Raw genomic sequence first — 25,508 nt, 5'->3', positions numbered from 1 at the left:
ATACCACCCACCGAGTGCTCTCTTGGAGCTCGAAGGGCATTGTCGTTTGAGTTTTATTGTTCTCTTTATTCCACACATTTTTGACCTAGTTTCTATCCCTTGGGCTATTTTTAGTGTTTGAAAAGTGCCTCGACAAATAGTAGACTCTTCTTTACAATCAGATTCATTATGGCAAGTTAGAATTGTGTAGGAACAAAATATTGTTTAATTTTCTCTCCATTATAGTTGAATAAAATATCCAATTCTGCTGCCCATTAAATTTTTGTTTCTTATATTCTTGTTGTTGTAATCAATACTTCATATCGTGCTATATACCTCATTCAATTTCTAAGGAGTGTTATTAGAGATTTGGTTTGAACTTTTTGAGGTTTCTTGTTTTTTATGGCAACCTTTAAGTAAGACCTTCCGCTTTTGGATGTAGACCTTAGATTCTTGTTGTGGCGTGTGAAGATGTGAGCAGTGCTCACTCAAATGGATTTGGATAATGAGTTGTTGAGATTTGACAAGATGCCCACAACTTAGATGATGGAGGAGAAATAACAGAGTGATCAAAAGGTACTTTCACAAAATCATCTTTGTATTTCAAATAATATTCTTCGGGACGTTTTGAAGGAGAAAATGGCAGCTACTTGTGGTTGAAGTTGGAGTAATTGTGCATGTCTAAAAGTCTAACAAGCAAATTGCATTTGAAGTAAAGGTTGTATTCGCATCGTTTGACTGTAGGTAGATCGTTGGAAAATCAACTGGCTATTTTAAAGATATCATCCTTGATTTGGGGACTTTAAAGGTAAAATATGATGAAAAAGATTTGGCCTTAGTTCTTTTGTGCTCATTACCTACTTCGTTTAGAGACATGACTTTATATAGTCGTGTTACTCTCACCATTGAAGATGCATATGATACTTTGTTTTCAAAAGAGAAGATGAACTATCTAGTTGGATCTATAAGACTAGAGATGGAGAAGGCCTTGTTGTTCATGGTGGTCATGAAAGAGATCAAGTTTGTCTTTGGTACAAGAAGAAATTACACATCAAGAGGGATCGTAATATGTAGCAGAATAAAAGAAAATTTGGCTGCAAATTAGAAAGAAAGGCAATAAGATACTTCAAGCGAAGCTAATGGCTCAGAGGACTATTTGAGTGAATGTGATGTCTTGGCTATTTCTAATGGCAACTCCAATCCTAACGAGGATTGGATTCTAAAATTAGCTTGTTCTTTTTAAATGTGTCCCAATCGCAATTCGTTTTCAACATATTAAATAGTTTCGAAAGGTGCCATGGTCATGGAAAACAACGTACCTCGTCATGTAGTTAGTATTGGTAGAGTTAGAGTTAAGCAGTTAAAAAGGACATTTAGAACATAAACATGTTCTAGATTTGAAGAAAAATATCATCTCGTTGGCTACTCTTGATGCAAAAGTGTACATGTTCATTGGTGGATGTGGAGCTTTGATAATTTGCAAAGGTGGCCAGGTTGTATTGAAGGGGCAGAAAAAGTCCCAATTATACCTCTTGCAATGTCGTACAAAATCATTGAAGAACAATCAGCGAAGGTTTAGTATTGTGGTAAATATATAGTTTGGTATAGCACCACTGGGATTTGGTTTGGGGTCCGTGTAGAAGAATATAGCCTAGTCGAGTTTAGAGGATATGGGTGATGCCACTTTGCCACCATCAACCATCATATTCAATTACTAGGGACAGAACAATTGAAGAACGGTATGGGAAAGCTAATTTTATTGCTCATGCTTTAAATATATTTGAAGGTGTTTAGTCTATAGGAGCCTTCTACAAATGCAATTAGTGTTGATTTTGTTTTAGGGTGTGTTATTTGGTAACTTTTAAATCATTTGTGATTTTTTAGAGCCCAAGGTAATTCTGTAGAGTAGTGCTTGAATTCATCTATCTTAGTTGAATATTATGGAAGAGGTTGAGAATTTTTTTTGGCTCTGGAGAAGTTAGTTTGATTCTTGTTGAAGTGTACAGTTCATTCGATGTAGTCGAGTTTTTTCTCCAGGGGGGAAAATTTTGAAGTTTTGTCCATTATAGTGAAATTTATGTCAAGGTAGAAAATGTTGGGTTTGTGACTCAAATTCATCCAGGGTTTTCGTGGTTTGGTGTATTGTGCCTTGAAGATGTCAAAATAGAGTCCATGGAGGAAAAAGAGATAGACGATGCTAGCCTACTGCAACTTGGACCCTTAGCGACAAGACGGAATTTTCAACAGCAACCTACTGCCTGCCTGGCACTTGAGTGCCACTGCCGTCCAGGTTTTGCCTTGTATTGTTTATTCGATGCGTTTTTGACCTAGTTTTCATCCTTTTGGCTATTATTAGGATTTGACATGTACCCTTATAAATTGTAGACTCTTCTTTACAATTAGATTCATTATTGCAAGTCAGAATTGTATAGAAACAAAGCATGGTTGTAACTTCTCTCCATTATAGTTTAATAAAATCTTCAATTCCTCCACCAAATTAAATTATTGTTTCTTGTTTTCTTGTCGTTGCGATCAATACTTCATATCGTGCCATATACCTTGTTCGATTTCTATGTAATTATGGAATTGCATTAATTACAAAATAAATTAGAATTGGCATAGTAACAACATATACTAATGAGAACATAGAATTAATAGAAGCGTCTTCAATAGTTTCACTTTATACTAACAAAAATTTGTAAGCATGCATTCAAGAAGTCAATTAATACGAATTTTTTTTATAAGTTACGATGTGTGCTAATATCAAAAGTAAATTAAAACGTAAAAATAAATGCTTATATTTATAACTTACCTTTACATATATGATTTACATAAGCAGAGTGCTACTTATATATAGTCATCTATTTAAGAACTAAATGCACTAGGAGCATATATAATAAACTAAAATAATCTTAAAATTGAGATAATTTCGCTCCCAATGCATTAGGCAAATAAGAATTCCAATAAGATAAACATGAAAACAGAGAGGAATATTTTTCTTGGGCTAATATTGATGATGGCAGTATGTCTGGATTCGGGTTTAGCTACGGGCTCCAACTGCAGAGTAAAGGATTGCATGGCATTTTGCGACTACGAAAGCAAGGGAGATTTGACTGAATGGGACTATTGCATAAACAATTGTCATATGGATTATATACATTGTGTTAAGCGTGAAAACCATCATGATTTTCATCATTCACGAGAGGCTCCGTTAGAAATGTGCGTTTGTGATTGAGGCCCCATGGAAGTGGGACATAATAGTGAAAATTGCTAATATATCATTATCATAATTCTTATATTTAAAGATGTATTTTATGCTGTGTTCTTTCAACATATAACTATGTAGAAAATACGTATTATCATAACTCGTCACAGAACTAAAAATTTAAATAATGATATTAATATTCTCCCTTTAACAAATAAAGTGTACGCTTAACTTAAAAATTGGAGTTATTGATGAATATAAATGCATCTAAGCATCCGATATCCTGAAATGCAATTATGTTTGGGGTGGGTGCCGATTTTCGTGGGTTTTGGTTTTGGAGTGGGTGCGTGTGAAGGGGTGCGTTGAGAAGAAGATGAATAGTGTGTTTGTTTTTTGATTTAATTATTAATACATTGTAATTAATTTTTTGTTGAAAAATGTAAAGTTACCATCATATCATTTTAAAATTAGTCAAAATTTATGTCAATATTAATTATTTGGTCAAATAACAGTCAAATTAATAGTTTCCATCCATTTGGACTTCAATTGTGAGTTTTTGAAATGTTTGGTATCGTGGATGGCACAAATGAAAAGATTGGGTCAAATTTGCTAATAAACGAAATGTTTGATTCCTAAGCTGCAATTTTCCCTTAAAATAATTATTTTTTCACAAACTCATTTTCAATCACGTCTTCTCATAATAAAATACTTCACATCTAAACTCAATTTTTTAAAATTTTTTAACCACGTATTCTTTAGGAAATTACTATTTTAGAACTTATTTTACTAAAATAAATAAATAAACTTGTTTTAATGATTATCAAGTAAGGCTCAAATTGTTGTCACGAGGTAATAAGATCGTATGGAGATTGTCCTTCTGGTGGTTCATCAACAAACACATCCTTAAAGTGTACGCTTAACTTAAAAATTGGAGTTATTGATGAATATAAATCCATAATCCCCTATAATGAGGAGAAACTTGAACATCTTTTGAAATGGGCTTATCATGTCAAGAGTTGAAAGAGGCATATTGTTGATCAAATAGGCATCAGTTAGGCATCAACCTAAAATTTTAGTGACGGAAGTTTCAAAGACGTGTTGATGTTTTCTTTCAGCCACTCCATTTTTTAAGAGTTTTAAAGACACGAAATTTTTTTGTGGATGCCACACCATTTTAGAAGTGTTAGAAGTTTGTATTGACAAATTCACCACCGCCATCACATTGGAAAATTTTAATCGTCCTTTTTAAGTGAATTTCTACCTATTTTTGGAACTTCAAAAAACACTTATAAAAAATCATATTTCCTTTTAAGAGGAAATAACCAAGAGAAACGAGTGCAATCATCATCAAAAATGGCATAATACTGAAAATTTTGAGAAGAATTTACAGGAGAAGGCCCCCACAAATCAAAATGAATTTTATTTCCACAAAAAGAAAAAGAAAAGAAAAGAAAAAAGAAAGGGAACAATTTCATTAGATAATCTAAAACTTAGTTTACATCTTTTTCTTTGTTGATAGAAAACACAAATACTAGGTTTCTTAGTCCTATTTGAAATATTGATAGTCTTGCTAGAGTTTAAAATGTATACATTTTTTAGACTTGGATGACCAAGTCTTTGATGCCAACTGTTAGTAGTAGTCGGTGGCAGTCCATGGACAACATTAACAGCTAGTTTGAAATCATCCTCCGAGGCATACAATCCACTTCATTTATTGTCCATTGCCAAAAGCATTTTTTTCCTGATTCTAACAACAAAATTATTATTAGTAAACTAAATAGAAGACTTATTATCTGAAATTAATTGACTAATAGACAAAAGATTTTTTTATTAATTCAGGAACAACAAAGACTTTGTTTAGTTTCAAATGTCCATGTTTAGAGTCTAGAGAGATATTAGTAACAATAGAGATACAGACCTTGACTATTTCCGACAAATACTTTATCTTGGCATTTGCAAGTATAAACTATTGAAATTTTACACCAATTCCCTTTATTTTTATTTACCCGCAGGATCTTTTGTTGTTTAAGAGAATATTGGCAAACAGAAAAAATAAAGAATATAAAGCACAAATTATAGGGAACGTCAAAACTTTTCACCATTTGAAAATTGTTATAACCATATAGAATTTCTCTCACCAATCCAATCTCCAATTATTATAAAGAAAAATGAACTCAACTTTTACCACGGCCATTTTTCTACTCTTTGTATGAAAACTTTTAAAATGCTAGGCACACAATATTTTCTCTTGGATCAACTCTTTGGCCACACCAAAAATAGTGAAATACATCCACCATTTATAGGATCAATAACAAAGTAGAAAAGTTTAATTTCAACTCAAACAAGGACTCTTTCAAGTGTAAGACTCCAAAATCGATCGTAAATTGGAAGCCAAATATTTCAAAGATTATGCTCTCAACTTTAATTAGAAATCTTTCATACAATCATTACCTTTTATTATTTGCAATGGAAGTCTTCCAACTTTTTGACTTTTGAGGCAATTACACAACTAACATGTTCTAATTTACCTGGGTTTTCTGTCCTATGCCAAATAGCTCCGGTATCGGAATAAAAATTTTGTTCATTTGGATCCACAATGTTCATAGAAGCGAGAGCTTGAGTAGCATCAAGCTCTACATAGTCATATCTATCCCAAAAGTCTTTGGCAATGTGGTTTTTCATTACCGCATATTTGGCAAATAACAGGTTGATACTCAGAATTTTACTGAGCAAAATTCTGATAGTGCTGATTAATGTAGAAGTTAAGCTAGTTGTTGGAGTTGATCTATCTTCCTCCATTTTGTTGCTGAAATCTTCTTCTGCAAGATACGAAATGACCTTTGCATTGATTTTGATCTCTTCCTCACCTACCGAAGAAAGCTCAGTGATGATCAATGTTTGATTTTTCATCATCATTTTACAGCAACAATAGTTTGTTCATAACATTATAAGGTAACAATAAATTGGTTGTAGTTTGGTAATGGTGGCTTGGCCAACATCATAGTTTTGAAGTCGATATATTTAGGGCCGAGTGAACGTGCAATTTGAAAAATTTTGTCCTTATCAGAAATTCTTCTTCCAATGGCTGCAAGGCTATCACAAAATGCATTTGAAATGCTTGAGGAGATCTTCTAATAACAAAAACCCCTTCTTTGTTGAGTATGGAAGGTCCCTAAGCCAAGATTCCTTCTCTTTTGTTGCAGGAAGAATATGGCCTTCAACAACTTGACAGACCTGTCAAGAGTTGTTTTCTTCAATTGCCATGCTTACTACAACTTATGTCATCAATCACATTATAAGTGTTATGCCCTAAGTCAAATCAATTTAATTTGTAAACACTTTTTATATGTTTAATGCATTTTATTTATGGCAAAATCTATTATTTTATTGAATTACTATTCTAATAAATTATACAATCTGTATAAGTCCGAGTAACTAATTAATTTCAAGGAGTTGTGATGGTGAGAAAATATTACATTTGATCGAGTCTTAATTTTTTGTAACTCCATGACCTGCATGGTTCGAAAGTCACTAGTTTAACTATACTTTAGCCATAAACTTAATCATTAACTATACTTTTCGCGGAAATCATAAAGATTTAATTTAAGAATATATTTAAGTATTATTTATTTATATTTTTTGTTTTTTTTAACAAAACAATTTAATACTAAATGAAACAATTTCAAAAATGTCTTTAGAATGATTTCCTTGCATATATCTATTGTTGATGTGAACATCAAAGGCAAGAGTATTGCTGTCTTGCTTTATATTTCAAGTGGCAATTGTCAAAATAAATTCGTTTGTATTGCTATCAACTTCGAAACTTCACGAAATTTTAATGTAAAATAGGAAACTCTTTATGATAAGATACATCCAAAAATTGACTTCCATCGACAACATATGTATTATTAAAATATTTTTTAAAACCTCATGAGTCGGCTAGAAGGCAAACCAGTACAGTTTACTTAAAATGACGTATAAAATTCATGCAAACATCGGACAAACATGATTTCAACTTTATTCAGCAGCTAATCCATGAGACTATCAAATCCCATTGGTTTCATCCTAAAATTTCAAGTAACGATTGAGTTATGAACTTTTGAAGTCAATGCAAAAGGTGAAATTTTAAAGAAATAGAAACATTAAGTTGCTAAGAATTTTTTCTTATAAACAGTGTTTCGTAAGTAAATTTCTAGAACACATAACTACTTTTAAACATAACTACTTTCAAACATAACTTATTCATAAAGAAATGTTTGTAGAATAGTTTTACATACGACGTCCATAGAAATTTATTTACAAGAAAACATAAACATTTCAAAATTGAATTAAAGACATTAAATCACCGACTTCTCCATGGCATGTTGCATCTCTATCTACCATCATCCATGCCCTAAGCAAATCAAATCAACCTGTAAAAAGGTAGTCAACCCATGAGTTAGAAACTCAATAGATATTATCGGTGCATTTAGTTATCAAATTATATAATTCGGATTGTAGATGAATTTCTGGCAAAATCTAATTTTTGTAGCATTATCATAACACATAGAGCTTGAAAATGATCATTTAAACTATAGTAGTGCCAAAGCACCATACACGGAGGTACTATTTCGTTCAAACATTTAACGAAATACCATAATTTGAAAATGAAATAATACTTGCACCTCTACGTACCTTCGTTTGAAGCCTTTGAATCTATGAAGTTGGACGTAAGTATTACTTTCCAAATGCAACCATTGATTAAGAAAATCTGCTTGTCTTTTCTTTCACTTACTTTGAAAATTTTTCTTACTCGTTCAAAGTGTATATATTTTCATGTGTGTAAGCTATTGTAGAAAGGGATATGAATTATTTGGGGAAAAGGAAAAGTTAATCCTATGAAATTTCAAGACGAAATCATTGGTAATTATTCACAAATTAGTAGGGATTAAAGGAAGGTTTTTATGATTCATTTAAATGTATTCTATGTTACGATTTAATGCAAAGTTTATTAGCATTTCATAAGTTTTGGCATTTTAAAAGTTTTTTTAGTGTATATATATTGAAATGAAGCATAGGTTCCGTGTGTACTTATGTGTGTATGTATTTCCATGTATAAATTACAAACAAATGTTGAAAGTGTGAAAATTTTGAAACTGGAAGGTAAAAAAAAACGGTGGCAGTCAATACTCCTCAGTTAAAGAGAATTTAAAATGGGTCTGTTTGGTTAATTGTAAGTTTCATTTCATTTTTTTTTTTATAATTTGGTCCTTTTGAAAAATAACGCGTACTGAAACCAAATCTTAGAAATATTTACTATACATAAATTTTCACTGTCGGGTCAATTTTTTTGGGAAAATGTTAAATTCCATCCCACTTCATTTAAAAAAAAAAATTATTTAAGATATATTGAACTAGTATTCGGCTTTTCATTTCTTATGCGGGGCGAGCATAAAGTTCGTCTATGGGATGCGGAATGGGTGGTTCGATAGATTTTATAATATTATTATTAATATTAATAGTTGAAACATTGCCTGGTTGATGGATAAGTTAAACTTTACTTCTGATTGTTGAACTACAATTCTTAATAACCTGCTATAGTGTAATTTATCCCCTTTAATCGTTAAGTTAAGGGAATGGTAAAGCCCACTTAAACTTCTATTGATAAGTTGTTAGGGTTTGAGAAATAAAAACACAATGTATTATCTTGTTAAGACAAGAAAAGAGAAACGATAATTCTTGTTCCCTGTGTGAATTTTCATTGGAGGCTAGATAATTAGATAGCTGTAAATTGTAGATCAGAATTGTTCTTAGCGGAATTAACTTATGGTATCATACCTATCACTGTTTCTTTCTAGATACAAAGCAAATCCTCAGTGGGAATTGAAATATTGTTTAAAATTCGTTGTGCACGTTAAGTAAATTCCCAACACCTATAAGCTAAACCATTAGCAATCAATCATTTTTCATACAAAAAATGAACTCTTGATCGACAACCTCCTTGTCATCTCCTCCTTTTATTAATTTTGATGGAATCACAGCATCTTCAACAATATGATGTTCCTGTCCAAGACTTCATAAGGCGAAGAACCTGAGATACGTGTAACAAATAATTTGAGGTGGTGAGTTTGGTGGAGATTAGGCTAGCACATGGATGGAAGTTTGGAATGGTTTAGGCTGAGATGTTTCTGCCATGATAACAAAAAGAAAGCAGAGAACAGAATGGTATTATTTCCATTTTAGTTGCTTTGACTATGAAACTTAAAGAATCTATAAAAGCAAGGAACTGTTATTTAACATTGAAAAACAGCAAGACAGGCAGGTATATATTGAAGTCTACACTGAAAGTTAATAAGGTGAACAACCAAACTAATCTTCTAACCATTCAGTGTTGGGAAGAATATTGAAACTGATGCAATTGAATAAAGAAGATTAAAGAGGTTAAACTAATTCAGTTGAAATTGGTTTCTGGTCATTATTCTGAATCTCCTATCAATTGCAACGATGTCATTCTTATTGCAATTCCTTCACGGTTCCATTATATTGAGATGTTTCAACTACCTAAAATGTCTATATATTTATGGAATCGCATAAATTACAAAATTACTAGTCAGAACATAGAATTAATAGAAGTGTCTTCACTAGTTTCACTTTATGCGAATGCAAATTTGTGAGCACGCATTCAGGAAGTCAATTAAGACTATTTTTTTTATGAGCTACAATGTGTGCTAATATGAAAACTAAATTAAAACGTCAAAATAAACTTGCAATTGTAACTTACCTTTTCATGTGTTTTACATGCTCAAAGTGCTACTTATATACATTCATCCATTTAAGAACTAAATGCATTGGGAGCATATATAAACCATATATAATCTTAAAATTAAGATAATATTGCTTCTAATGCATTTGGGAAATAAGAATTCGGATAAGAGAAACATGCAAAACATAGAGAAATATTTTGCTTGGGCTAATATTGATGATGGCAATTTGTGTAGATTCGGGTTTTGCCATGTGCGCCAACTGCAGAGTACATGGCATTCTGCAAGAATGAAAACATGGGAGATATGTCTAAATGGGACTATTGCATAAACGAATGTTGATACATCTCATTCATTACAGTCAAAGTAAAAAAATTCTATTGGTCAAAGTCAAAGTCAAATGAGGACTTAAATTAAGTAAAATAATTTCATGGGGCCTAATATATAATTACTCAAAATTAAAGGGTCGGAAATAATTTAAAATAAAAATTTAGTGACTCAATGTTTTAATACTATAATTAAAGGACTAAATGTTACTTTATGTGAAGTTTGGTACTTGACTTGTAATTATACAATATTTTTCCACTTAAAGGATAAGTAATCCATTTTCTCATTTTGGAAAGAACTAGAAGCTGAGAAAAGAAGCAGAAGAGAAGGAAGGATGGAAGAAAAAGAAAATAAAGAAAAGGGGGAAGAAAAAAATAAAAAAATGAGAGAGAGGTTTTTGAAGAAGATGAAATATGGACTCAAGTACAAGGTTCTTCATTTTTTTTCTATTCCATTTCAAGAGGTAAGAAAATTCATTGTTGTTCAATATTGTTAAATTTGGGTTTGTAATTAGAGACTTAACCTAAAATGGAAACAATTTTTTCCACTTAAAGATAAAACAACAATTTTTTCCCTAATTTAGGTCATAAAGCCGACATATGGCTCCAATAGGTAGGACTTGCTAGTAAAGGTAGGCAGTGTGTACCCGGTAAGCTCGATCATAGAAGTATGAGCAGCAGAACAGGGGCAGTGGAAGTTGCTGGTTTAGAGGACAGTGACTAACACCTAACTAAGCATTAGGCAAATATAGATTTTATAAACACAATAAAGAGAAAAAAATTCTAAATTAAATAGCTTCCATTTTGAAATTTATATACCAAATATTGGTGCCAATTAGAAAATTTCTCAGTTCTCTTCATAACAGATATAGACTTCTTAAAATACTTATTATTACGAAGACGTATATGATACTCAATTTAGCTCACGTTTTGATGATCTTTTTCCATTTCTAGCCCAAAAGTTTCTGCAAGTGTAGAGAGAAAGAGCGCGTGCCTTGATGTAGAGAATGAGTGAGGGATTCTGGAATTTTGTCCAATGAAAAATTGTGAAGGAATATAGACAAGTGAGAGGTGTTGACGCAAGAGCATATAATTTGTTAAAGAACAACCGAAAATTAAGAAAAGAAAGATATGCAAAGAGACGTAAAGAGAAACCACACTTCACCAAAAAATGGCTATTGCAGAGGCCAAAAAAAGCTGCAAAAAGTTATTTGCAGTGTTTTAGCGTATGTTGCGGAGGTTGATATTACTGTTGAGGGAAGAGCTTTCGCATCGTTTGGCAAACGTTGCAAAAGTCTGTCTATTGCAACGTTTGCCAAATGTTGCAAAAGCCTGTCTATTGCAACGTTTTCCAAATGCTGTAATAGATAATTCACATTTTTTTTTTTATATATGTTTCACACACTACTAAAAATCATGTTCTTTGATCCAACAAGTCAAATATATAACTAACAAACATGTACCACCAAAATAATAAACTAACAAACATGTACTCATTAAATTTGTAAAATATTCAACACATTATCTTCTCCAAAATAAAATTAAGAGTCTCCAATCATGTACCACCAAAATGTAATTGGAAAACTACAAAAATCGAAACTTAAACTTGAAAACATCGAATGTTCCTAGATCAATACCATTGCCACTAAAACAATTTTTGTCCAACGAGCCTTGTATCAATTGAGACTTGAAAAAGAAACTTTTTTTGTTGGAGAAAAGTCAGCCTATGAAATCAACGAGTCCTGTAGGGGTTTTTTAGCCAACAACCACTGAATAACAAATAAACATTCAACTAGCAAAACGACAATCACAAAGGCATTCCAGAATTGGCACAAAATCATGTTGCCCACACATTAACAAATTGCCCGCTACAAGAATTATAACCTGAGCATGAAATCATGTTTAGACCATTCAATAACAAAAAACTTACTGAACGAAACCTAAGAATTAAGCGAGTAACCTATTAATCCCCACTGCCAAAATCTTATTAACTAACCAACCAGTTACATGAAACCACTTCGTACGTGCCAACCAACACTGAGGACTATTTAAGATGGAAAGAAAGGGAAATAGATTCACTCGTATATGTTATAAATCCAGAAAATATACCTTAATCAAATAAGTGTAATAGTACTCTTTAGCCAAGCAATAGTACTTCCCATGGCTTCACTAAGAGTGCGGAATTCATCTATGGGTCTGTATAGAGTCAAATTACCCATAGAGAATTCCTCAACCCAAACCTTCCAACAGTCTCGTCCGAGTGGCAAGTGATGCACCTTTGCACTCAGGTGTGTTGTGGCAATCTTCCCTTCTGCTACGACTTCTTCCTCCTCAAATGTGTACCAATGCAACAGTTAACATCTTGCATTTGACATGGGAGTAGTACTTCGTTGGACACCACTTCCTTGGTATGATTACAAATTCATAATAAACAAAAAGTATTCTTTTTAAAATTAGAATGCTACAAACTGAATATTTATTGAATAAATATTTTCCATGTCCCATGTAAGCAAACTTCCTACCATGCTTCAATCATAGTGAACATATATTCTCACGACAAATAGGGCATGTAATTTTTCCTTCGATGGGCCATCCAGATATATTTCCAAATGCAGAGAAATCATGTATTGTCCACATCAAAAGAGTTTTTAAGTTGAATGTAGACTTTGTAACAGCATCATACATACCAACCCCATCATTCCATAACAACATTAAGTTGTCTACAAGTGGTGCCAAATAAACATCTATGTCATTACTCGGCTGTTTTTGTCCCAGGATCAATAAACTCAACATCAAACTTTTCTTTGACATGCAAATTAAGGGAGGCAAGTTAGAGCTAAGATCTTTGAAAGGATTGAATCCATCAAGACCTAATCTAATATTTCGAGGATCGAATGCAAATTTTGGCCACCTTCGATTAATCATTTCCCAACTCAATGAATCAACTGGATGCCTAATCTTGCCGTTAGAACTTTTATTATTTGAGAGCCTTCTAAGTTGTGTTGACATCTCATATATTCCAAACATCTTCTCAAGTCTTTGTATTATAGGAAAATAATGCAAGACTTTTGCTGGGATATTTTTCTAAATTTTTTTTGTCCATAGGTTAATTTTTCATCTCGAGCAACCACATTTTGAACATAATTTAGTATGCTCATACTCCTTTCTATATAGACAACGATCATTTAGGCAAGCATGTATTTTTTTATAGCCAAGATCAAATGTATTGACAAGTTTTTTCATCTCGTAAAATGATCTTGAAAGTGTATTATTCTCTGGCAACATGTCTCGAACAAGATTTATAAGTTCATTAAAACAATTATCTAATAAACCATGTGAAGCTTTATGCTTAAACATTGCAACCGAAGCTGACATCTTTGCAAATGCCTTGCAACCAGGATATAAAGGAATTTTAGCATCATGAACTAAACTTTCAATCTCTTCGTCTCTTCCATCAAGATGATTTTCAAAATCTACATCATGTTATGCATAGAAATCCTTAAACATCCTATTCGCCTCAGACATTTTTACAACATTCTGATTTGATGCACATGGTTGCTCTCCATGAAATACCCAAGTAGTATATTTAGGATCCATACCTCTAGTAACCAAATGTTCATAGACTGTATCATAATGATGATGCATTAGTTTCCTACACTTAATACAAGGACATACTATCATTTTTGAATTGCAATTTTCGCGAGCTCATTCAACAAAATTCTGTGCTTCATCGCTATATTATCTTGAAAATCTACGAGTACATCTTTATGATAATTATACATTGAAATTATTTTCATTTGGTAACTAGGTTCATAAGATGTAATTTCAGATGATAACCTTGATAAGTGAAGCCACTCTTTGTCCATTATAGGCAAAGCTACTATCGAACACTAAACATTGCAATATTCAAAATTTTTTAGTGGTTGGAAATCTACAATACCATGTAATAAAATAGTCTTACAATAAGAATCCCTCCGATGCTTTTTCCTCGAAAGTTGATTTAAGAGCAAAATCTTTGAAGTTGAAAAAAAAAATGAAAAAACCACTTACTAAGTTAAGGCTTAACTAAAGACTTACAACCACTTAAAGAAATTGATAACGAAACTAAAAGAGGTGAAAGTACATAGATCTAGTATACAATAACAGAAATCGATAAAGAAACTAAAAGAGGTGAAAATACATAGATCCAGTTTCAATAACAGAAAGAAGGACGAAAAGGCAAGAAAGTTGTAAATTTACTGAAATGGATACTGCATCTTAAATCATATTCAAGCATTAACACAAATACATTGTACCATAATACAAATAAATGAATAACAACAAAGTGATATTGAGAAGAGAAGAGATATCAAGCTGAGTACCTAATATCGAGAAGAAATTTGTTGTTAGGATGAACGAAGTAATTTAGGTTTAATGTTTATTGAATTCAAAAGATTTCAAGTAACTTAGATTATATGTTAATTACTTATTGTGAATTTGATGATATTCGATTGGTTGATCAGAAATTGCTTGGTTTAGGGACAATATTGAGATAAAAAATAGACATAATTGTCTAGCTCGTGCAATAAGAAACATAGGCCTTGATATAAGGTCGAGAGATACTTGTATAGTTTATGCAATTTTGATTGAATTCATTCAAATTAATGGATTTATTTGTTTATGAATTTACAAGACACATTGTAAATTCAGGCACTTGAATATGAGTGATTTGATCGGGAGATCATTAGCTAAAAATGATTAATTCAATTGTTAACAAATATGAAAGGGGGATGAAATATTTGATTGAATTATGAATGTTAATTAACCGAAGTGAAATTGAAATTCTTAATTACTTAATCCCAAAAAGTCTCCAAGCATTTTAATTTAGTTCAACTTCAGTTAAAATCCAAATTCTTGATTTTCAAATTAAACACCACATTAGTTTAGATTGAAGCAAGATTTAGGATAAAGATTGTAAATAATTAGTATCAATAGATACGATATTTGGACTATAATCCATTTTATTACTTATTATGATCCATGCACTTGCAACTTAAATGAACAATACACACTTATATTCAATATACTCAAAGCATTTTAAATTGGCTCTCATTGAACAACCTTGCAGAAAAATATTCTGTCCCAAGTACGTCCACCACTTTTTCTCATAATTAGCAAGGAAAAACTAATATCGAGAAGAGGTATCAAACTGAGTACCAAATAAAAGTAGTATTCAACTAAATAAAGGAGAATGCTAGTAACAGATTCACATCCTCATTATTCTAAGGCAAAAAAATGTCATTTTCTAAGGCAAAACACTTAAGTGATAAAGAAAACCAACACTAAATTGTTACCTGTCAGTCCACTTGGCTTTATCAGATTCAACTAAAATATGAGCAGCATTTTTTTCCTCAATTTCCTTTAGTGATTCTTCTTGAGTCCTCTGGGGTGCTTGCAAAATGGAAAAAAAAAACTTCCATATCAAATAACTACACGATAAAAGAGAGAAACATTCATATCTTTCAGATAGAAAATGAGCACATAACTGCAGCAACCTTGTGAAATGCATAATGAAAACATTCTGGAGCAATTAGTATGAGAAGTATGATAACACAATACAGCCAAACTATTTTTTTCAAATGGTAGTTTGGTAACCCCCAAATTATATTAGAAACAAACAGAAGCAAAAATATCTACTTCTAGATTCAGAGAATCTAAGAATAATGGAATGCTAAGACCACCAAAAAGAGGACTATTTTTTTTGTTATATAAAAAAAATAAAAAATGAAAGACATCTAAGGCATCAGAAAAAGGCATGCTTCCTCAATATTAGGACAAGTATAATATGGTAAAATCAACCCTAAATTGATGGCAAGTTGACTAGCACTCCAATAGTGCCTTGTACCACACCTTTTTGCAATTAATTTCAATATCTCATCAAGAAAAAAGAGTAACACCTACATACCTTAGCTATCTCTGAAAATACTATTTGGACTGAAAATACTATTTAAGGAAAATGGCAACCGACATGAGCTGCTGGAAAATGGCGACTGACATGAGCGATTTGATCGAAAATAGACTCGACGACGGGATTAGGGCTTCAACATTTGGCGTTTGGCAAGAGAGAATGAGAGAGGTAGAAAGATTCGGGCTTCACTGCTTTAATTGGGTGGATAGAGTTTGAGAGAATTATGAGGTTTTTTCTTTTTCATGTTTTTTTTATTTTTTCATTTTTTTTAATTAGGGCGGGTCAGGTTGGGCCAGTTTTTATTGGTCAATCCACAACCTGACCCAACCCAACCCATAGAAGTAGAAAAACTGAACCCACTTAAAAAATAAGCAAAAATCGACCCAAACATTGGGTTAATTCGGTTCAATCGGTTTTGGCGAGTTGGTGATGATGTTCGTGTGGAGGAACAAACACTTGCGTATATGAAAAGTTTGGATGGTTGGTGATGAGTTTGTTTCGCACATGAATTTTGCACAATTTTAGTTTGATTATTTGCTCGATCTTGCGAGCATAGAACGTTTTTTTATGTATTTGTTAGTGTTGTTTTGAAGATTAGGAAAGACAATGCAAAAAGAGGAACTAAAATGGACGAAGAGATCAAAAATAAAGAAATTAAAGCAGAAAGACAGCGCCTAGGTGCTACAAAACTAAAGAAAAACTGAAATTCGAATCTGAGAGGCAGCGCCCGAGCACTGCAATCATAGCGCCCAGACGCTACCATCAGTGCCTAGGCATTGTAGACGTAGGCGTTGCGTCTAGGACATCTAGGGCGCATTTTTGGGGCGTTTTAAAGTCCATAAAATCCTATTTTCTACACAAAACGGAGGGGCACCTATAAATACATCTTTCTTATACTTTTGAGGGGTTCTAAACACATTGGGAGGCAAGACAACAAAAAAGAGATTCAAAAGAGAAATTCACGCAAAATAGCACCAAGCAATTGAAGATTTGAAGTATTGATTGGAAGATGAAGAAGATCTTGGTGCATAAATTCTACTTTTTCTTCTACATCTTCATTACAAATACAGTGATGTATTCTAAGACAATTGATTGTTTTTCTTCTTGAATTATGAATAGTTAAATTTATTGTTAGGGCGAATAATGTAATCAATTGTGATCATTTACATTCTCTTACTAAGATTCTTAGTTTTTAATTTTTCTATGTGTTTATTTTGCTTGATTTGAATGCATTAAATTATCTGATTAATAATTTGATGATTTTTGTGAATTCTTTATAAATAGAGATATGAATTTAGGATTTAGACCATGTTGTAGAATCTAGTACATTGGTATAACGAGTAGAGATGCCTTTACCTTTTATTGTGGTCATAATTGAATTCCTAGGACAAAGAACTCGTTTAACTAAGTTGAATTTGGATAGAGATATGGAATTTAATTAGTTGAATAGGCTTAATGAGAACTCGAGAGGGGCAAATTGAATACAATAGGAGAATTCGACCGTTTACTACATTAGAATTGAGTTTTAATTTGAGATGTAAAGGTGATCAATATGTAAAGTTATTCTGCCCTAACATCCATTTATTATTTGATTTTCCAACCAATCGTGTCAGCATCCATTTAGTTTCTAGATTTTAGATTAAAACTCAAATCATACAACTTTTAATTTGTTTCCATCAAATAGTAGTTAAAGAAAAAATTGAATTTAGTGCTAGAAAATAGTCCTTGTGGGATCGACACTCCGGACTCTTAGGTCCACTATTACTTGTTACAGTTCGTACACTTGCGAAACTAAAATTAACAACCAGTTTTTGGCGCCGTTGTCGAGAACTATTTCTTTTACTCTTAATTTTTTTTATTTTAACTGTTATTTGATTTGTTTATTTTTCTTTAATTGACAGAAAATTGTGTTCGTTGTATGCTCCATGCCAAAGGTGACAATCTTAAACCATTTGATTCGGAGATAGAACGTACCTTTAGACGAAGACACAAGGAACACAAACAAAAACAGTAATATCAAATGGCTGACAATCAGCAAATCCCTATACCTATCCAGCCGATTGGACAAATGGCTGCAAGAGTGGTGGCACCATCGGAATAGCCGTATTAGAGTGGGGAAATAAATGAAGGAAATTTGTCAGTATCACTGTTCCTGACACCTATAGCAACACCCATGCATTCCAATATTGTGTATTCATATTTTGTGGTGAATAATTTTCAGATCAGGCTAGATTGGATCAACTTGATAAACAACACTCTACAATTCTATGGGCTATCTCATGAGAATCCAAATATGCATATTTCCAGATTTCTCAGAAACTGTCAGAACTTACATGCTTCTGGGGTCAATGAAGATGCTATTAAACTACGACTATTCCCATTTACATTGAGAGATGCTACATTGGAGTGGTTAGATGCAGAGCCTCACGCTAGCATTACTAAATGGGAAGAACTAACCAGGAAATTTTGCAATAAATTTTTCCCACCGGTGAGAGTAGCTAAAATCAGATTGGAGATTCAAACTTTTCAATGGAAAAAGGGAGAAAGCTACCATGAGGCATGGAATAGGTTTAATGAGATGATGAGAAAATGCCCAAATCACAGAATTACTATAGATAATCAAGTGCAATACTTTTATACTGGATTATACCACTGTCAAAATCTTAAGTTGATGCCTCTACTAGTGGATCAATCATAGGAAAATAAGTGCAACAAACCAAGGACCTATTTGAGTTAATTGCCACCACACATTCAATGTTCTCATCAGAAAGAGTGGTACCACCAAAGGCAGCGGGAATGTATGAATTAGACGGTACAACATCTACCAATGCACAGATAGCAGCTTTAACAAAACAAAATAGGTAGAGTTACTTTTAAAATTGTAAACACGTGGAACAAATGCACTAATGGCCAGTTCAGCATGTGAGAATTGTGGGAGAAGTAACGCTACAGAGAGCTGCATGACGCTCACTTCTTCAGAGGAACAAGTAAACTTTATTCAAAAATAGCTCCCGTAATTTCAACTTATATGGGACCAATTTCCAGCAAGAAAAAAGACCAAGTTTGGGGAAGATGTTTCAAAAATATGTGCAGAAGACGGACAAGGTGTTCCAGCAAATTGACATGAACTTTCAAAACCAGCAGGAATCCATCCAGAAACTAGAGACACAAATTGGTCAGATAGCATAACACCTTACAGAACGTCCACAAGGGATATTGCTAGGCAATACAATGATAAATCCTAAGGACTAGGTAATGGCAATTAAAGTAGTGGAGAATGATCCAGCCAAGGCCCCCATGAAAGTTAAAGCATATGTACCTTCACTTCCGTTTCCCCAAAGACTTCGAAAGAAGGCAATGGAGCAAAATAGTCATGTCATAAATACAAAGAATGAGGTACAATCGCCAGAGATCACTACGGAGAGACCCAAAAGAAAAGATGACCAGGGAGTGATTGATGAAGCTACAAAGGTAGAAAAATCTGTACCAAACGCAACTGAAAATGGAGAAAGTACAGAAACATTAGCTGTCAAAGCACCAAGTCTAGACAAAGCTTACATGCCTCCCATTCCCTCTCCTCAAAAGCTCAAGAAGAACAAACAAGACACAAATTATGAAAAATTCCTCGATGTTCTCAAGAAGCTCTAGATCAATATTCCATTTATTGATGCGATACTACAAATTCCAAGCTACGCGAAATTTTTGAAAGAGATGTTGACAAAGAAAATAAAGCTTCCGAAGTTTGAAACTGTGGCATTAGTTGAGGAAAGTAATGCAAGAGTCCAGAGCAAATTGCCTCCTCAATTGAAGGATCTAGTGAGTTTTACTTTACCAATTTCAATTGGGAATTCCTGTTCAATTAACGCATTATGTGACACTGGTACTAGTATTAATCTAATGTCGTATTCTAATTACAGGGAATTAGGACTATGTAAAGTCAACTCAGCATCAATAACGCTACAACTAGATGATAGAACAATCGCAAGGCCATGTGACAAAGTTGAGGATGTACTCGTAAAGGTAGGAAATTTCATATTTCCTATGGATTTCATTATATTGGACATACCAGAAGATCTAGACATTCCAGTTATATTTGGTCGACCATTCTTAGCAACGGGACAAACCCTTATTGATATGGAGAAGGAGAACTAATCTTGAGGGTGGAGGACAAGTAGAAGATATTCAATATTTACACCAAATATGAGAAACCTCCCATTAAAAATGATTGCTATAGAATTGATGAAGAAGAGCCACCTGATCAAAGAAGCTGTCAGAACAAAAAACTTAATTTTCGAGAACTTCTTGGTAGAGACAAGAATGGACAAATCAAAATATGGAGAGCAAAAAATGACTGCATCAATGAAAATTGCACAAATTACAATGATAGAATAACTTGGTTTGAGCCACCATGATAAATCAGCGGCACAAGTCAAGCTAATGACCTAAAAGAAGCACTTCTTGGAAGGCAACCCAAGCTATCTTTCATTTATTTATTTTGTTTTCAAAGTTCTAGGATAGTTTAATTTTTAGCATATTCAGGAATCATCACCCATACACCTTCTACGTACAGGTCTTTGAGTAATTAAGTTGGTTATTAGAAGTTTGAGTTAAGTAACCCTTGGTCCATGAGTTTAATTTTTCAAATTTAATTTTTCAGGAAAATGATATCGTGGAACTCTCAAACCAACATGGACATGGAGAAAATGGGCAAATCTCAAGTTTGGGGATGAATGTGGAAGAAGAGCCGATCAAATGCAACACTAAGACACCACAACATCATATGCAATACTGATATTTCAGGGAAGTCCTCCTTTTCCTTTAGATTTAATATTGAGAACAATGTTTAGTTTAAGTTTGGGAGAGTGTATTATTATTGATTGCCTACATGAAATTTTTTTGAGTTGGACATTTTGTCTTACAATTACGTTTTACTTTGAGATTTGGTGTTGCTTTATGAACTGTGGATATGATGCATGCTAGATTGATTAAAGCTTATCCTTGTAAAACCCAATATCATATGTGCACTAGAATTGAGTCTGACACTGTGATTAAATGAATTGATTCATTTGTTAGATAGGTTGATTTAATTGGACATAGATGCTTTACCTAAACCATGGTAAGTTATTTATCCTTGGACCAAAGTTAGCATAGTTTGGGGGTGACTTTACAATTGTAGGAAGATGTGGATGTGAATTTGGATTCCATGTGTAAAAACTTATGTATGGATTGTCTTAGACTAACATGATAAAACTAGGTGAGAGTCTTAAGTTGGAGGTCGATTTATTTGAATAAGTGTGTGATAAGAGGCATTGCACTAATCAAGGCATATACATTTGAAAATTTTAATCTTTCCTCTGAAACCTTTATGACTCGAGTGATTTAGTTTGCAAGGGTATCTTAAGACCTGGTACCCTGAAAGTCGTCTAACTTGGGAGTCATCGACCTAAAGCTCGCTACAGGAGTCATTTAAAAAGCAATCAGAGATGAAGTTGCACTTGAAAAAATTGTTCTCTTCAAAGCCTTTTTTACTCGGGTTAATAAACCTGTAAGGATATTTAAAACCTGGTACCCTAAAATCTTCTAATTTGAGAGCCATCGACCTAAAGTCTACTACAATGATCATCTAGAAAATTTAATGGAGAGAATTTAAAATAATAATAATAATAAATAAATAAAATAACTTGTCAAAAAAAAAAAAAAAAAAACAAGTGCGTGAAAACAAAAGCACTAAATACCTTGGTTAGACCCTAACACTTATTTGAGGAAATTTGATTGTGATGCAAGATAATTAGCTAGTTGAGTCATGGCGGTCAAAGCAACCAAATAATTGGAAAATCCCTGTTCACTGAAGTGTTGAGTTGTAAATAGTAATGTCCACCTAAACTCGAGAGGGTGAGGTAGTAGTGAAAAAGTGTAAGTTTGGGGGGTGTGTGAATCTTACGAGAAATTTAAGGTATATTTGACCACAGAGGGTTGGAAATTGAAACAACTTGTGCAGTCATGGTTGATTTCTTAATTCTTCACACACACACACATGTCAGTTTTGCACTGGAAGAGTATATATTGATTTGGTATCGTGACTTGAAGCATGTTTATGGAATAAACTTCAAAATCTCAAATCCTGAAGTAAAAAGTTTGATTGTCCAATCAATTATCTTTTGCATGCTTGTGTGCATCGTCCTTGGATGATTTTATTATTTGGTGTGTTTGTTTACTCGAGGACTAGGAAACTGTTGTGTTTTGGGGTATTTGATGAGTTTGTGTCACTCTTGAATTTTGCACAATGAGTACAGAACATTTTTGATATGTTTGTTAGTGTTGTTTTGAAGATTAGGATAGGCGATGCAAAAAGAGGAACTAAAGTGAACGAAGAGATAAAAAAAATAAGGAAATTAGAGAAGAAAAGCATTCGTAGCCCCTTGGCCACAAAACTGAAGAAAAACTATTATTTGAACCCGAGAGGCAGCGCCTAGGCGCTGCGTTTAAATTGACGTGATGCTTAGGCGTAGCATCTAGGTCGTCTAGGGCATATTTTTGGGCCATTTTAAAATCCATAAAAACCCTACTTTCTACACAAAACAGAGGGACAGCTATAAATACATCTTTCTCATACTTTTGAGGGGTTCTTAACACATTGGGAGGCAAGATAACAAAAAAGGATATTCAAAAGAGAAATTCAAGGAGAATAAGATCAAGCAATTGAATATTTGAAGCATTGATTGGAAGGGGAATGAGATCTTGGTATAAGAATTCTACTTTTTCTTCTACATCTTTATTACAAATCTGGTGATGTATTCTAAGACAATTGATTGTTTTTCTTCTTGCATTATGAATAACTAAATTTATTGTTAGGGTGAATAATGTAATTAATTGGGATTCTTTACATTCTATTATTAAGATTCTTAGTTTTTAATTTTTAAATGTGTTTATTTTGCTTGATTTGAATGCATTAAATTATCTAATTAATAATTTGATGATTTTTGTGAATTCTTTACAAATAGAGATATGAATTTAGGATTTAGACCATGTTGTAGAATCTAGTACATTGGTATAACGAGTAGAGATGCCTTTACCTTTTATTGCGGTCATAATTGAATTCCTAGGACAAAGAGCTCGTTTAACTAAGTTGAATTTGGATAGAGATATGGAATTTAATTAGTTGAATAGGATTAATGAGAACTCGAGAGGGGCAAATTGAATATAATAGGAGAATTCGACCGTTTACTACATTAGAATTGAGTTTTAATTTGAGATGTAAAGGCGATCAATATGTGAAGTTATTCTGCCCTAACATCCATTTATTATTTGATTTTCCAACCAATCGTGTCAGCAACCATTTAGTTTCTAGATTTTATATTAAAACTCAAATCATTCAACTTTTAATTTGTTTCCATCAAATAGTAGTTAAAGAAAAAATTGAATTTAGTGCTAGAAAATAGTCCTTGTGGGATCGACAATCCGGACTCTTAGGTCCACTATTACTTGTTACAGCTCATACACTTGCGAAACTAAAATTAACAACAGTCGACGTTCGAAGAAATTGGCGTAACTTTTGCATACGATGTCTGTTTTGGGCTTATAACCCCATTTCGGAAAGCTCACGACGATTCTTGAATTCGTTTATTTGGTCAAACGACATTTAAAGTTTCGTAGTTTATTATTTTCCGTATTTGTTATTCTCGCTTTGTAGCTCAGCCCATTAAGGGACTGTTGGCCATAGGCTATCTATTCTTTTCATATTTAAGACTCTAAAAATGTCTCCTAGGATTTTTGGTTTTTCATGAAATAAGAAAAACATTTGTTTTTTGCATTCAATCGGCTTGAGTTATTAGTATCATGTGTTTGTAGATTCGATCTATATCAATTGGGTTGGGTTTTTGCCCACCTCTAGTTGTGGTGCTTGAAGTTGGTGAGAGGCAGTAGTGCGAGATTGATGCATGGAGAATGGAGAGGTAAATTTGAGCTGGGAGTTAAGGCCTGCAACGTTTTTCTCTTGGGCTTCTAAATTGAAAGGCCCAACATTCCATAAAAAAAGGTCTAATTTTTGGCAACGTTTAGAAAACGTTTCAAAAAGTATACCTGTTGCAATGTTTAAAAAATGCGAAAGGTATCTTTTGCAACGTTTAAAAAATGTTGCAAAAAGTCTATCTTTTGCAACGTTTAAAAAACGTTGCGAAACGTCTACCTTTTGCAATGTTTATAAAATGTTGCAAAAGATACCTTTCGCAAGCAAAAAATTAAACTTTTCGTAACTTTTCAAAGACGTTACGAAAAACATTTATTTTAAAAATGTTGCCAAAACTCAATTACATTGACTAATTGCAACATTCACTTTTTCAAATGTTGCGATAGACCCCTTTAGCAAAACTTAACTATCGAATGTTGCCTTTTATGTGTTGTAAATGACCATTTTTGGTATAGTGCCAGTTTAATTAATATAATCTAATGTTAACTATTATATTGAATAAGCCTTTCTATTTATAGAGTAGATAAACTAAAAAGAAGTCAAAAGGAAACAAACTCATAATAAACTATAATTTGATCAAAATATAAAAAATAATATTTCCTAATCTAATTTAAATTAAACTCTATTCATAAACTATATTATAATTCTAACTCTATCTTTATCTTCATCTTGATCTTCAACATTTCTCCCTGATTGAAAGAATTCGATTTCAACGAGGTAGACAAGAACATCATACTTCAACGAGGTTGATCTTTTTATTTTAACAAAATATCTATATTGAACCAATGATAACATGTATCTGAACTTTTCCCCGAGGGTGATCTACCAAAAATAAAAATTGAGAACATGACATCAACTGTATCTACAAACCATTCCCAATAATATGAGTTGATCGAGGGGAATGATCTCTCCTTCGAACCAAGTAATAATATGGAAGTCCGAAAAGTAAAAACGTTTGCTACTTATCTTCAAATCTTCAATTGCTTGTGCATAATGAAAAGCACGAGGAACCAACATTATAGATTTACTTATAGAATAAAATGATTGCAACATCAAAGGGTTGAATGGGCCTCGATAAGGAATAATTGTCATTAGAATACCCTAGGTTATATTATACATCAAAAGTAAATTAAAAATTTCATGATAAAAAAGAATTTGTCGTTTATCTTGGCATGAAATTTAGGAATATTGACAACAAAAGGATGAGTTAACACCATATATTTGTATACAACAACCTTAATGTCGATAGGAAAAGTGTGCAATTGAGCAATGGCCTTGGAGCACAATGTGGTACACTATGAAGTAACACAAAGTTGAGTTAACATCTAAACAAAGTTAAAATGGA

At 32.8% G+C, this 25,508-nt stretch overlaps 1 protein-coding gene across 1 annotated transcript; it reads left to right on the top strand.

Annotated features, from left to right (window-relative positions):
* The first annotated feature begins 19,908 nt into the window (after window positions 1–19,908).
* LOC111385966 lies at window positions 19,909–20,349 on the top strand. Its single transcript, XM_023010391.1, has one exon. It carries the CDS (start codon window positions 19,909–19,911, stop codon window positions 20,347–20,349), a length of 441 nt encoding a protein of 146 aa, XP_022866159.1.
* The last annotated feature ends 5,159 nt before the right edge of the window (window positions 20,350–25,508 follow it).

The sequence above is a fragment of the Olea europaea genome, unplaced genomic scaffold (genome assembly GCF_002742605.1).
Source record: "Olea europaea var. sylvestris unplaced genomic scaffold, O_europaea_v1 scaffold336, whole genome shotgun sequence".
Classification (NCBI taxonomy): Eukaryota; Viridiplantae; Streptophyta; class Magnoliopsida; order Lamiales; family Oleaceae; genus Olea; species Olea europaea.
The sequence above is the reverse complement of the archived record's forward strand: the minus strand, read 5'-3'. Positions and strand labels throughout refer to the sequence as shown.